Here is a 13,966-nt window from a genome sequence, read left to right on the forward strand (position 1 = left end):
TGTTCTAGCTCAGCATTCCCCTCCCCTCTACATTTCCTCTTTGACTCTATCTCCCTCCTCTTTTTCCAATCCAGGGAGTGAAAGGAGAAGGAGGAGCAAGAAGGCACACAAAGAAGAGACACCCCCCCCCCCCCACACACACACCCCATCCCAATCTGCTGAAGATGCGACAGCTTCAGTTGGCCTCATGGATGAGCCCTGTTAGGTCGCATGTCTAATTCCTGCCTATCCGGGATCATGCAATGATCAGGATGATGTCACCTTGCAATGCAGCCAATCAGATTCTGGCAATGTGACGATGTCATTGTCAGTGAGGGCAAACTGAGTTAATTTGGAGAGTGTGGGCAAGAGAAAGGGGAGGCACATATTTGAAAAATACACCTTTTAATAAATCAATACATATGAAGAACATAAGAACAGCCCCACTGGATCAGGCCATAGGCCCATCTAGTCCAGCTTCCTATATCTCACAGCGGCCCACCAAATGCCCCAGGGAGCACACCAGATCACAAGAGACCTGCAAGGCTTCCTGGGAATTGTAGTTAAGAACATAAGAACAGCCCCACTGGATCAGGCCATAGGCCCATCTAGTCCAGCTTCCTGTATCTCACAGCGGCCCACCAAATGCCCCAGGGAGCACACCAGATAGCAAGAGACCTGCATCCTGGTGTCCTCCCTTGCATCTGGCATTCTGACATAGCCCATTTCTAAAATCAGGAGGTTGCACATACACATCACGGCTTCTAACCCGTAATGGATTTTTCCTCCAGAAACTTGTCCAATCCCCTTTTAAAGGCATCCAGGCCAGATGCCGTCACCACATCCTGCATCAAGGAGTTCCACAGACCGACCACACGCTGAGTAAAGAAATATTTTCTTTTGTCTGTCCTAACCCTCCCAATGCTCAATTTTAATGGATGTCCCCTGGTTGTTTCAAGCCATGCCAGCAAGCCATAAAGAAAAAGAGGTAGAGTATTTTTGACACTGCCAAAATATGACCCCCAAATGGTATACATTTGACACAGTTTTGCTGAGCATGATAATCGCTTTTCAGCAAATGTGCAGTGACTGAGCATAAACGTAATCCAGGCTTGGTGAAAAAACTGCATAGTAATGAATAGCCCTCCCCCCCCCCAACTGAACTTCTCTCCCATTTTGCTGCTGTGCAAGAAATCTGCCTGACAAGAAAGATTATATAATAAATGACACTTTAACGTCTCCTATTATATACCGTGCAGGGCTCAAAGATCTTCCTTTGACCTGAGAAACATCAGAAGGCCACAAGGCATGGCCGCTGCCTATGGAACTGCTGGACTGTCACATACTTTGCACATCTTTTTTATTATTTTATTACATTTTCATGACACAGAGGGGGGAAAAGTCAATTCCATTTACTGCAAACCCTGGAGGAGGGATGGAGTCCTCTTTGGTGAATTCTAAAATATGACAGCAAAGGCCAAGGACTGCGAAACTACTAATGCTTTCCTGAGTATCACCTCAAGGATGATTCTTTTAATGGATGGAGGTTTACTATAACGGACTAACATTCATGTCTGTCACCTGTTTGAAATAGGGTCCTGCCTCGGAAATATCACCTGTTGCACGTAAACCTGTCTGGCTTCCTCTGAAGAGGAAGTTGCTCAGATGGTAGTAACTTTGAAATTTGCTTCAATTTTCACTTTGTGCAACATTCTGGTGTGCATCCCATATTGGAAACCCCCTGACAAATGGCACCTGTCTTGCTGAAGCTCATGTAGTTTTCCTTGAGTGTACTCAGAAGTTTTTCTCTTGGGAGGAACCCAGAAATTCCTTTTTTTTTCCTGAAAAATTGGTGTGTTTTGCAGAACTTGCTAGTTGGTTTCTGGCCCCAGTTCAAGATATTTGTTCTTACTTTTAAATCCTTAAATGGTTTGTGTCCGGATTTTCTACACGCATATAACTGCCTTGCCCTGCCCTGCCCAACATTTGAAATCTGATGAGACCCTAGGACTAGATTTTCCTTTTATGGGGGGCAGATGGGGAGGTTAGCCTAGTCTTCACTGGGAGTGGGGCTTTTCTGCCACAGCCAAGCCTGAGGAAGGGGGATGGGAGGGCAAAATCCTCAGGACCCAGGCTTTCAGGGGGCTTGGGCCATGACAAAATACCGTATTTTTCGCTCCATAAGATGCACTTTTTCCCCCAAAAAAGTAGGGGGAAAAGTGTGTGCGTCTTATGGAGCGAATACTGCAAAAAAGAGTGCATGTTGGGGACCTTAATGAAGGGGGGATCTTCATGCCAGTTTATGATCCCATTCACCCTAATAAGGGGGGGATGGTTCAAATGTTATTCTGTTATAGTTTATTAAATATTTTATTACACTATTTGGTTCAGAATATTTTTTTTCCTGTTCTCCTCCTAAAAATAGGTGCGTCTTATGGTCAGGTGCGTCTTATGGAGCGAAAAATACGGTAAATATACAGTACAAAGCAAGTTTAGGAAGGGGGCCTAATCATGCATCTTACCACAGGCCCAATGCCAACTCTCAGCCCCAATGCTACTTAATGCTCTTCCAACACAGGTACGTCCAGCCTCCCCTTTGGTGGTCAAGTCAAAATGCTCACGTTTCAAAAGGCCTTTGTAACTTGACTGTGGTCCTGCCTTCCCCGAGACTGATTCCTGTAATGCTGATTTCTTGTTACTTTGGTGGTGCTTTTATTTTTTTTTTTTTTAAGTTTGGTTTATTGCATCATTCCGCTGGTGTTTACAGTTGAGTTTAACTCCGTTAAACCGCTATATTTTTCATGAATAATGGTCTATAAATATTTTTAAAGTAATAATAAAGAGCGCAAGGCTTACATTACATTAGCCAGAGTCGGCGGGGGGGGGGGGGGAGAAAATCACAGGGTGGTTTGCTCTACATGTTACACTCTAAGAACATAAGAGGAGCCCTGCTGGATCAGGCCAAGGGCCCATCTAGTCCAGCTTCCTGTATCTCACAGCAGCCCAGCAAATGCCCCAGGGAGCATACAAGACAACAGACACAACCTGCATCCTGGTGCCCTCCCCTGCATCTGGCAATCAGAGGCAGCTTACCTCTAAGACCAAGAGCTTACACATACCTACTATGACTTGTAACCCGTGATGAACTTTTCCTCCAGAAATTTGTCCAATCCCCTCTTAAAGGCACCCAGGCAAGTTGCCATCACTACTTCCTGTGGCAAGGAGTTCCACAAACCAATTACATGCTGGGTAAGGAAATATTAGCTTCCTTCTGCCCTAACTCTCCTAACACTCAACTTTCATGGATGTCCCCTGATTCTGGTGTTATGCGAGAGGGAAAAGAGCATCTCTCTATCCACTCTGTCCATCCCCTGCATGATTTTGTATGTCTCGATCATGACCCCCCTCAGGCGCCTCTATTCCATATACTGTGCAGGGCCCAAAGATCTTTCTTTGACCTGGGAAACATCAGAAGGCCACAAGGCACAGCGGGTGCCTGTGAGAATCTATGTGAAGTTAACACTCTCTGTGGAAGAGGCACTCCGTGCCGGTGCAATCTTAGGTCCGATCGCGCCACAGGCCTCTGGGAAGCACATCTGGAAGTCCCTTTGAATTTCATTCACTATCAGATGGAGTGCAGGCCCCCTGAGAAATACCATGGGTTGTTCTTAAAATTCCCGTAACTTTGCATGAAATTTCTACAGACAATTCACCCGCCAAATTAACCTCGGGCAACACTGATTGGCTGGCAGCCCTGTGGTGGTTTGTTTCCTGCCTTGCCAATGATTAAGGTTTGGATTCCAAACAATCAATAACATGCCCGTGACCAAATGTCTGAGCATTGGACGTGCAACACGCCTCCCGCAAGAGTCTGATAACAAAGTACAGAAACACTTCAAGAGGCAACTCTCGTTTCTCACTCAGGCGATCTGCCAAGGCAAGAACATGTCGCAATGTGAAGCTGTGGCTTAGAATCCTCCGACAGCTTAAATAATAGCCTTATGTCTGATTTAAGAATGATTCACTCGCAGCGGCAGCAGAGCTGCAGGAGGTATGGCGCAGTAAGTACCAGGGACGTGCGGTGTGGGGGCAGCAGGTGAGGTAGAACTGCCCCATCATAGTCCGTGGAAAAGCACCACAGCCACCCCACTCGCTTACAGCGAGAAAGCAGGTGTAAGGAGAGCTTCTTTGGGAGCCAGCAGGCAGGGCAACTGTGTGCTTTTCTATGGACAATGATGGGACAGTTTTGCCTCACCTGCGACCTCCGCATTGCATGTCCCTGGTAAGTTCCCCGCACCGCACCACATGTCCCCCTCACCGCACGTCCCCAGGCACCACAAGGAGTTATGAAAGTGGTCCTTCAAACTCACCTTCAGAGCCATTTTGGGCAGTGATGGCAGTGAAGGGGTGCTTGTGTGTTACCATCACTGCCCAGAATGGGCTCCGATGGCGAGTGGGAGGGGCTGCATACATGGCACATGACTGCACCATCAGTAGCTACGCCACTGACTCTTGGGATCTTGATTGGGCCCAACCTCACAGGGAGTGGCACATGTTTGCCAGGCCAGGGAACCTACAGCCTCAAGACAACCTGTTCATCATTTACCCCATGTGTCAGAATTCAAACCTGTGGATGCTCTGAGCCTGAGGGATTCTGGGAAGGGATTCAGTTTGGCAGCTTTGGCCAAAGGGGGGGGGCATTCATGGAACAAGCCCCACTAGCAAGGTATCATCTAGCCTCAACAGCATTTGGCCAAAGGGGAGTTCGGTGATTCTCCCTGTCCTTCTTAAAAGCTTCCAGGTGTCAGGGTTGCTTGCTGGTTTGAGCCATTTGGGAGCTGGACTCTGCTACTGACTCCCCTGGCTGGTCTGATCCCTTGCGGCCCTTCACCCTGACCTCACATTTCCCAGCTTGACTAGAACTGGGTCCAACAGCACATTGTTTTGCTGCTTTAGGTAAGAATCACAAGTGGGCCAGAGGAAAAATGATGGCCATGCTGGCTACTTGCAAGAGGTACTTCATAAGCCAATTACCCATAATCACCCACAAAATCATAGCCAGGAGAAAAATTTTAAAAAGGGAGAAAACCAAGGGCAATCAAGCAGAAAATATTGCGCAAGAATAGAGAGAAAGGGGTCTCTTCATTGCAAGGCATCACTCCCTCCTTTGATGGAATCTTCTCCTTTAGATAGCAATATAAACACCAAAGAAAGTCTGGGTTTTGGGGGGTGGGAAATGCAACTGGGGCAACACGCCTGGGATTGGAGCTGTCACCAGCAAAGAAGCAGACACCAGCAATGACCCCGTTGGCTTCCTGCTTGGGAATTCAGAAGTCACGGGACTGAGCTCAGTTCTGTTGAAGACCCCGAGGGGTGTGGACAGCAGCAGGCGAGACTCACGACCAGCGGCTGGCTGGAGATGTAAAAGTCCTTCGTGAGTCTGGGGGCCACACGCCTGCCCTGTGTTGACCTCTGCTTTTCCCTGCCCTCATTCGAGGCTGGAGGGACACTCCTGGATTTCTTTGTCCAACTCGGTGAAATCTCCTTCCTGCTCAGAGCAGCTGTCAGTGTTATAATCGACTTCATCCCCGTGGGGAAGCTCGTCATCTGTCTCGAGGCTGCTGTTGCTACTGCTCCTACCAGAAGCAGGAGAGAGAGAGAGAGAGAGAGAGAGAGAGAGAGAGAGAGAGAGAGAGTTGAATAGTGGCAGTAGAAAGAGGGTTTCTGAACAGAAGATGAGGTCTTGAGAACAGGAGCACACACGGTGGCTTATTCCAGACTCGGTGGGAAAGCCATAGGTGGCCAAAGTTTAAATTTGAAAGCTTTTATTCCTCCCACAAACCTGAAGACCAATAAGGGCCTGATCCTATCCAACTTTCCAGCAGCAACACAGCTCCACTGCAGCCCCGAGGTAAGGGAACAGACATTGCCTTAACTTGAGGAGGCCTCTGTAACTGCCCTCCCCTCCCCCACTGCAGGATGCAGAACACATCCCATTGGCACTGCTGCATCAGTGCTGGAAAGTTGAACAGGATTAGGACCTAACTTATATTATCAAAGGTATGTGTTATGGGGGGGGGGGAGAGACACAGACAGAGACAGAGAAAGAGAGGTAGGAGCTATATCATGGGCAGTTCAAATAAAAAATCTGGTTAGCTCATCAGTACATATGGAGCAGTGGTGTCACTAGGGTTTACGTCACCTGGGGCAGGAGGCCAGTGGGTCACCCCCATGATGGACCTCCTCCCATGCAGTGGGCGGGGCAACGCCCCAGGCAGTGGGCATAGTGATGTACCATTGCCCCACCCCCGCTGGTTTCTTGGCTAGAACATTTGAGAGAACAGATATTTCAATGTGGTTTGTTTCATTGCATTCTGCATGAACATAAGAACATAAGAACAGCCCCACTGGATCAGGCCATAGGCCCATCTAGTCCAGCTTCCTGTATCTCACAGCGGCCCACCAAATGCCCCAGGGAGCACACCAGATAACAAGAGACCTCGTCCTGGTGCTCTCCCCTACATCTGGCATTCTGACTTAACCCATTCCTAAAATCAGGAGGTTGCGCATACACATCATGGCTTGTACCCCATAATGGATTTTTCCTCCAGAAACTCGTCCAATCCCCTTTTAAAGGCGTCTAGGCTAGACGCCAGCACCACATCCTGTGGCAAGGAGTTCCACAGACTGACCACGCGCTGAGTAAAGAAATATTTTCTTTTGTCTGTCCTAACCCGCCCAACACTCAATTTTAGTGGATGTCCCCTGGTTCTGGTATTATGCGAGAGTGTAAAGAGCATCTCCCTATCCACTCTGTCCATCCCCTGCATAATTTTGTATGTCTCAATCATGTCCCCCCTCAAGCGTCTCTTTTCTAGGCTGAAGAGGCCCAAACGCCGTAGCCTTTCCTCATAAGGAAGGTGCCCCAGCCCCGTAATCAGCTTAGTCGCTCTCTTTTGCACCTTTTCCATTTCCACTATGTCTTTTTTGAGATGCGGCGACCAGAACTGGACACAATACTCCAGGTGTGGCCTTACCATCGATTTGTACAACGGCATTATAATATTAGCCGTTTTGTTCTCAATACCCTTCCTAATGATCCCAAGCATAGAATTGGCCTTCTTCACTGCCGCCGCACATTGGGTCGACACTTTCATCGACCTGTCCACCACCACCCCAAGATCTCTCTCCTGATCTGTCACAGACAGCTCAGAACCCATCAGCCTATATCTAAAGTTTTGATTTTTTGCCCCAATGTGCATGACTTTACACTTACTGACATTGAAGCGCATCTGCCATTTTGCTGCCCATTCTGCCAGTCTGGAGAGATCCTTCTGGAGCTCCTCACAATCACTTCTGGTCTTTACCACTCGGAAAAGTTTGGTGTCGTCTGCAAACTTAGCCACTTCACTGCTCAACCCTGTCTCCAGGTCATTTATGAAGAGGTTGAAAAGCACCGGTCCCAGGACAGATCCTTGGGGCACACCGCTTTTCACCTCTCTCCATTGTGAAAATTGCCCATTGACACCCACTCTCTGCTTCCTGGCCTCCAACCAGTTCCTGGCCTCCAACCAGTTCTCAATCCACGAGAGGACCTGTCCTCTAATTCCCTGACTGTGGAGTTTTTTCAGTAGCCTTTGGTGAGGGACCGTGTCAAATGCCTTCTGAAAGTCCAGATATATAATGTCCACGGGTTCTCCCGCATCCACATGCCTGTTGAAATTACATCCACATGAAATTACACATCAAATGATATATAACATAGTGGTCTTATTCAAAAGTACCAAGATTTTAAATTTTTTTTTGCCAGTAGTTGTGTCAGTCCCCCCATGGGTGTCACGTAGTGTGGCCCACCCCCCACCCCCAGCGATGCCACGGATACAGAGACAAGTCTAATCCCTGCAGTGCCGTGCCACAGGATACTAAATGACTGGCTGGTCTTCCAGATGCTTTCCTCTTTGTCAAATGCCATTGTTCATTTAGATTTTTATCTCAGCCAGACTGCTTTCCTCCATGCCACTGACTGAGCATGTGGGAGGAGACACATGAAAAGAGGGCTAGCTCAGGGGTTCCCAAATGTCTTACCTCGGCAGCCCAGTGATGGATCTGGGGCCCACCAATGCCAGGACACTGGTGGTCGACCCGGAGATTGCTTCTGGGCCACATGTTTTCCCAGCATCCTTGGCAACATCAACACACTTTGGGAAATGCAGTGCTATGTGGCCAAGGATGTGGAGAGTGTGCACATGCAATCCGGAAGTGACCTCCAGACTGTCCACCATTTTCCCCTGCATTGTCCTGACCTCAGTGGGCCCATGACCCACCAAAAATTGAGTCATGACCTACCTGGGAAATGCTGATCTAACTTGTTGGCATCCTTCAGTCTCGGAAGACTATGGTATCGTGCTCTGAATGGTGGTTCTGGAACAGAGTGTCCTCTCCAGTGCGCGAAGCCTGGGTAAAGTAGGTATGGAGGATAGGCTGTCACCCATGCAGCAAATCCCCCCTCTCCACATCGCTGAAATGGTCCAATGGAAAGGCAGAGGCCAATACGGTTGGTTCCAGCGGCATCGCAGGAGTTGCCAGAACGTGACTGTGTTCAGCCATGAACTGCCTCAGGGACTCCGGCTCTGGATTTTGCCTCGAGGTTGACTCCTGAAGCCTTTTCCATAACTGGATGTAGCCACAAGGCAGTAGAGGTTTGGGATCAGAGTTTTCCTTCTCTCAGATGAGCTGCCTTCCCAGGCTGAGGAGTCCCATCTACCCGGTGGCTGTTTAGTCGCCTCTTAGGACAAGTGCAGCCAAACTGAGGGCCTATTCTTATCCCCAGCTCCCAGGGGATTGATCTAACTAGTTTCTGCCTTTCCAGCATTAGGTCTTTGGGGCAGCTTACAACCTTCTTTGGAACAAATTGAATGCAGCCTCACCAGAGGCAGGTTTCCACATGTAGACCCTTCACCCCAGGACAAAGGAAATAGACTCCCTCACCCTACACCTGATGCCCACTCATGATCTGATGGTCTCAGGAGTAGTAAAAGAGCAAGCCCTCCTTGGACGCATCCACCTGCCCAACTTCAGGAGCACAGCAGATTGCAACCTACAGGAGGGCAGGGCAGTTCTTGCTACGCGGTTCTTCCTCCTGCCTATAGTGTACTCTGTGGGAGTCCTACCCTCACCTGAACTTCAGGAGAATCTCCCCAAGCTGCAAGCCAAAGTTAATAAGCACTCAGTTATTAATCCAGGTCTCTGAGGTGATATGAGCAAAGGAGGGAGCATGTGCAGTTGAAATGCTCAATCCAGGCAAGCAGGCACACACAGGTTGATTGGCCTGTTCACCCAAAGCCCATTGTCCCATAACCTCCATCTCATGCAGTCTATGGGAGTCTCAGCAGCAATTTGCAACTTTATGATGTGATAAATACAATTCCTTTGTTTTGATTTTTAATTTGCATATTTATTGAGAGATGAGTTGATCTTAATTAGTTCTGCTTTGTATGTGTGTGTACTTATTTGTTTATTTGCTTCTGTTCTTGAAAGGCTGCTTTGTGTGTGCAGGAATTGCAAGTTCTTGCTGACATACCGAAAACAAGAGACAAGACAGACCCATAGGGGGTTTCATTTATTCTGATGTCAATTTGTTTTAAAAGGTGCTCCCTTTTTTATGTTAAATGCTGGTGTAAACATTCCATTCAGGGTGTGTGCTTAGCCTCTGATGCGATTTGCCCATATGAATTAGAGGGGGGAAAGCTTATATGTACCCCCACATCAAAAAAATACAACACTGTGGGGCAATGGGTCCCAAACCTTTAGCACCGGGACCCACATTTTAGAACAACAATATGTCGGGACCCGCCGGAAGTGATGTCATTAACCTGAAAGTGATGTCATGGCCAGAAGTGACATCATCCATTTAAGCTTCAAACCTAAGCTGGAATCAGCCAAAGTTCCCATTACACAGCATGCTTGTGCTGTTATTTTGCATAGCTCAGAATGCAAACATCAGAAGGCAGATTTGGATCCTTCTCCAACCACTTAGCCCTCCCCCCTTTTTAGTATCTTCCCACCTATTCAGGGCAAAGTGCCAGGCCTCTCTCCCACTGGGAGCCTGCAGTGTCCAGCAGTTCTGCACCCTATATTTCCAGCTCTGTATTTTCAATGGTGGCTGAGCTAGGTACTACATGACCCACCTGAAATTGGTTCATGACCCACCAGGTGGATCCCGAACCATTGTTTGAGACTGCTGTAGTGTACAACCTCACCAGATACACATTTATTATCCAAATATGTTTGGATTTCTGCACCCAGTTCTACACCTTACTGGGGGCTTTGTCCCTTCATTACCCAGCACACAATCTCTTCTGTCTCTGGATCTTGTGCGAGGGATTTCTCAACCAAACTGACAATTTAGTTCCTTCACAGAATCTGCATAGCTTTCTTTCTTTCTTTCTTTCTTTCTTTCTTTCTTTCTTTCTTTCTTTCTTTCTTTCTTTCTTTCTTTCTTTCTTTCTTTCTCTGCTGATGGCTTTCCCTAGATGAGTTATAATACGCATGAAATTCCATGACATCACAGTAATCCATCCAATGGCTGCTCCTCTCAGAAGCAGGGCAGGCACAGCCCACTGACATACATTCCCAGCCTAGGATTGAGGCAAAGCTTTGCCCAGTGTACTAGTTTACTGTCCGCCATGCAGCTTTTAATGGAACAATTAAGAGCTCTCCCCCGATTCTGTTTGCTATGATTACCCAATGACAAACCTCTTTTTCGAATTCCCATTTTTCCCTCATTCTGTTCAGCTGTAATTCATCATTAGGACTTGTACTAATTAGTTTTTCACGAGTTCCAAGGGTAATTGCAGCCTGTAATGTTCATAATTGATTTAGCCAGATTAAAAAAATGGACGCCTGATGGAGGCCAGTGGAGTTCTATCACGTATAAGTGAAAGGAAGCCATGCCAGACACTTGATCTGGGTTAGCTAGATGGGGAATGCAATTGTCCAGGGAACCAGGAGGGCTATTTTCTGATCACAGGAAGCATTGGGAGGGAGGAAGGGGCACACACATCTCGACAAGTAGCCCACCCCATTGCTAGGAAGTTACTAGATGGAAGTGCAGTTTACACATATCCAGAGTGTTTCTCTTTGCTGACATAAGAACATAAGAACATAAGAACAGCCCCACTGGATCAGGCCATAGGCCCATCTAGTCCAGCTTCCTGTATCTCACAGCGGCCCACCAAATGCCCCAGGGAGCACACCAGATAACAAGAGACCTCATTCTGGTGCCCTCCCCTACATCTGGCATTCTGACTTAACCCATTCCTAAAATCAGGAGGTTGCGCATACACATCATGGCTTGTACCCCATAATGGATTTTTCCTCCAGAAACTCGTCCAATCCCCTTTTAAAGGCGTCTAGGCTAGACGCCAGCACCACATCCTGTGGCAAGGAGTTCCACAGACCGACCACGCGCTGAGTAAAGAAATATTTTCTTTTGTCTGTCCTAACCCGCCCAACACTCAATTTTAGTGGATGTCCCCTGGTTCTGGTATTATGTGAGAGTGTAAAGAGCATCTCCCTATCCACTCTGTCCATCCCCTGCATAATTTTGTATGTCTCAATCATGTCCCCCCTCAAGCGTCTCTTTTCTAGGCTGAAGAGGCCCAAACGCCGTAGCCTTTCCTCATAAGGAAGGTGCCCCAGCCCCATAATCATCTTAGTCGCTCTCTTTTGCACCTTTTCCATTTCCACTATGTCTTTTTTGAGATGCGGCGACCAGAACTGGACACAATACTCCAGGTGTGGCCTTACCATCGATTTGTACAACGGCATTATAATACTAACCGTTTTGTTCTCAATACCCTTCCTAATGATCCCAAGCATAGAATTGGCCTTCTTCACTGCTGCCGCACATTGGGTCGACACTTTCATCGATCTGTCCACCACCACCCCAAGATCTCTCTCCTGATCTGTCACAGACAGCTCAGAACCCATCAGCCTATATCTAAAGTTTTGATTTTTTGCCCCAATGTGCATGACTTTACACTTACTGACATTGAAGCGCATCTGCCATTTTGCTGCCCATTCTGCCAGTCTGGAGAGATCCTTCTGGAGCTCCTCACAATCACTTCTGGTCTTTACCACTCGGAAAAGTTTGGTGTCGTCTGCAAACTTAGCCACTTCACTGCTCAACCCTGTCTCCAGGTCATTTATGAAGAGGTTGAAAAGCACCGGTCCCAGGACAGATCCTTGGGGCACACCGCTTTTCACCTCTCTCCATTGTGAAAATTGCCCATTGACACCCACTCTCTGCTTCCTGGCCTCCAACCAGTTCTCAATCCAGGAGAGGACCTGTCCTCTAATTCCCTGACTGTGGAGTTTTTTTCAGTAGCCTTTGGTGAGGGACCGTGTCAAACGCCTTCTGAAAGTCCAGATATATAATGTCCATGGGTTCTCCCGCATCCACATGCCTGTTGACCTTTTCAAAGAACTCTATAAGGTTCGTGAGGCAAGACTTACCCTTACAGAAGCCATGCATACAGAAGACATCAAACAACAGGCCCTTCTTATCCATGGGCTTGACATCTATGGATACGAGCATCCATGGGTGCTGTGTCCCAGCTTAGAGGGCCTCCCAGACGTGACCAGAAGTAGCTTCTGGTCATGTCCAGGAGGTGTTCTGAAGCCAGGGAAGGCCTCAGCCTCAGAAGGCTTCTCAAACGTGACCGGAAGTCATGGGCACAAACTGAAGTGACTTCCAGTCATGTCTGGGAGCTGAATCGGAGGCCCAAGGAGCCCCATTGTGCGGGCTGCAGGCTATCACCAGCTCCGGAATGGACTGGAAGTGCAATTGTGCACCGGGCTGCCTTAATGGATCACTTCACACTTGTGGAATTCAGTATCCATGGGGAGGGTGGAACGGTGGCTCTGGTGGCCACCAATCCCCTGCAGATACCGAGAGACTACAGTATATAGCCCAGTATAGTTAGTAGTTAGCCCAGGAGCTTCTTTTTATTTAGGATGGGAGCTTTAATGAGATATATGCCATTATTTCTCTTCCAGAAATTAGTAAGTGCTCCACTCGCCCTTCCAAAATCAATCATTGTGCCCTTTCCCCCCTTCTTTGCCCCTAATATGTGTGTGTGTGTTTTCTGATGATCTCCCTTCTCCTGGGCTAAACTTTGTTGGTTTGTTGATGGAAAACTTTTTGCCACCCTGTTCAACTATAAGGTCTGTAGAAAATGCAATGCCAATCATATTGATCATGTACTCATATTTGACAACTGTTGCTGCCTGGCAGTACACCCTAGAAGGAGATCTTTTCCACGGTTTCACCATAAGCCACTACTTCTGCCAGGAATAGCAGGAACACCAGAGCGCCAGGGAGAAGCTTTAACACCACGTCCTTCCAGCATCTCTTTTAACAGCCCTCAAGATCTTTGGGTGCCCGAGGCAGGTGTCAAATGCTTTGTTTTTTTCCAGTCTGCTGCTGCCAGTCAAATAGGCTGCAGAAGCTCCTTGCATCTGGCAGGTCTTCACTGGTTTGAGTTGCTGGAAGAGTGAAAGCTTTGTGTACTACTGTCAGTAAAATGTGGAAGACAGAGAACAGACGAGGGGAGGAAAGAGTGCAACAGAAACAGAGTAAAGGTAGACTGAAGATAAAAAAAACAGTAAACACAGAGGAACTGAGAAGCGGGGAGCGCTTTGGGGTAAACAAAGAAAAGGGTGACATTGGTCTCAGAGAGACCTGTGGGTTGGGGAGAAAGATGAGAGTGCAGATTAATCTGTGGATAAACAGAAGAGCAGGATGCAATTGAAACAGGACAGTGGAGATCTGAGATAATGCAGAGAGAGAGAGAGAGAGAGAGAGAGAGAGAGAGAGAGAGAGAGAGAGAACTAATGTGCTACAGAATGCAGAGAAAGAAAAGAGAGGGCTATGGAGCCCACAGAGAAAAAATGAGGTTGGTACACTGGTTAGAGTGTCAGAGTA

General features: G+C 47.8%; 1 protein-coding gene across 3 annotated transcripts in view; it reads right to left on the minus strand.

Moving 5' to 3' along the window:
• Positions 1 to 367: 367 nt before the first annotated feature.
• Positions 368 to 13,966, minus strand: part of AGBL1 (AGBL carboxypeptidase 1) — a 419,500-nt gene continuing 405,901 nt past the window's right edge. For 2 of the 3 annotated variants that reach the window (XM_066634750.1, XM_066634747.1), the window contains exon 23: positions 368 to 5,615. In XM_066634750.1, coding sequence (XP_066490847.1) covers positions 5,468 to 5,615 — 148 coding nt within the window. In that variant the 3' untranslated portion in view covers positions 368 to 5,467. The remainder of the gene's footprint in view (positions 5,616 to 13,966) is intronic. The other variant, XM_066634748.1, reaches the window with a different exon arrangement.

The sequence above is a fragment of the Tiliqua scincoides genome, chromosome 8, assembly GCF_035046505.1.
Source record: "Tiliqua scincoides isolate rTilSci1 chromosome 8, rTilSci1.hap2, whole genome shotgun sequence".
In the NCBI taxonomy this organism is placed as follows: domain Eukaryota; kingdom Metazoa; phylum Chordata; class Lepidosauria; order Squamata; family Scincidae; genus Tiliqua; species Tiliqua scincoides.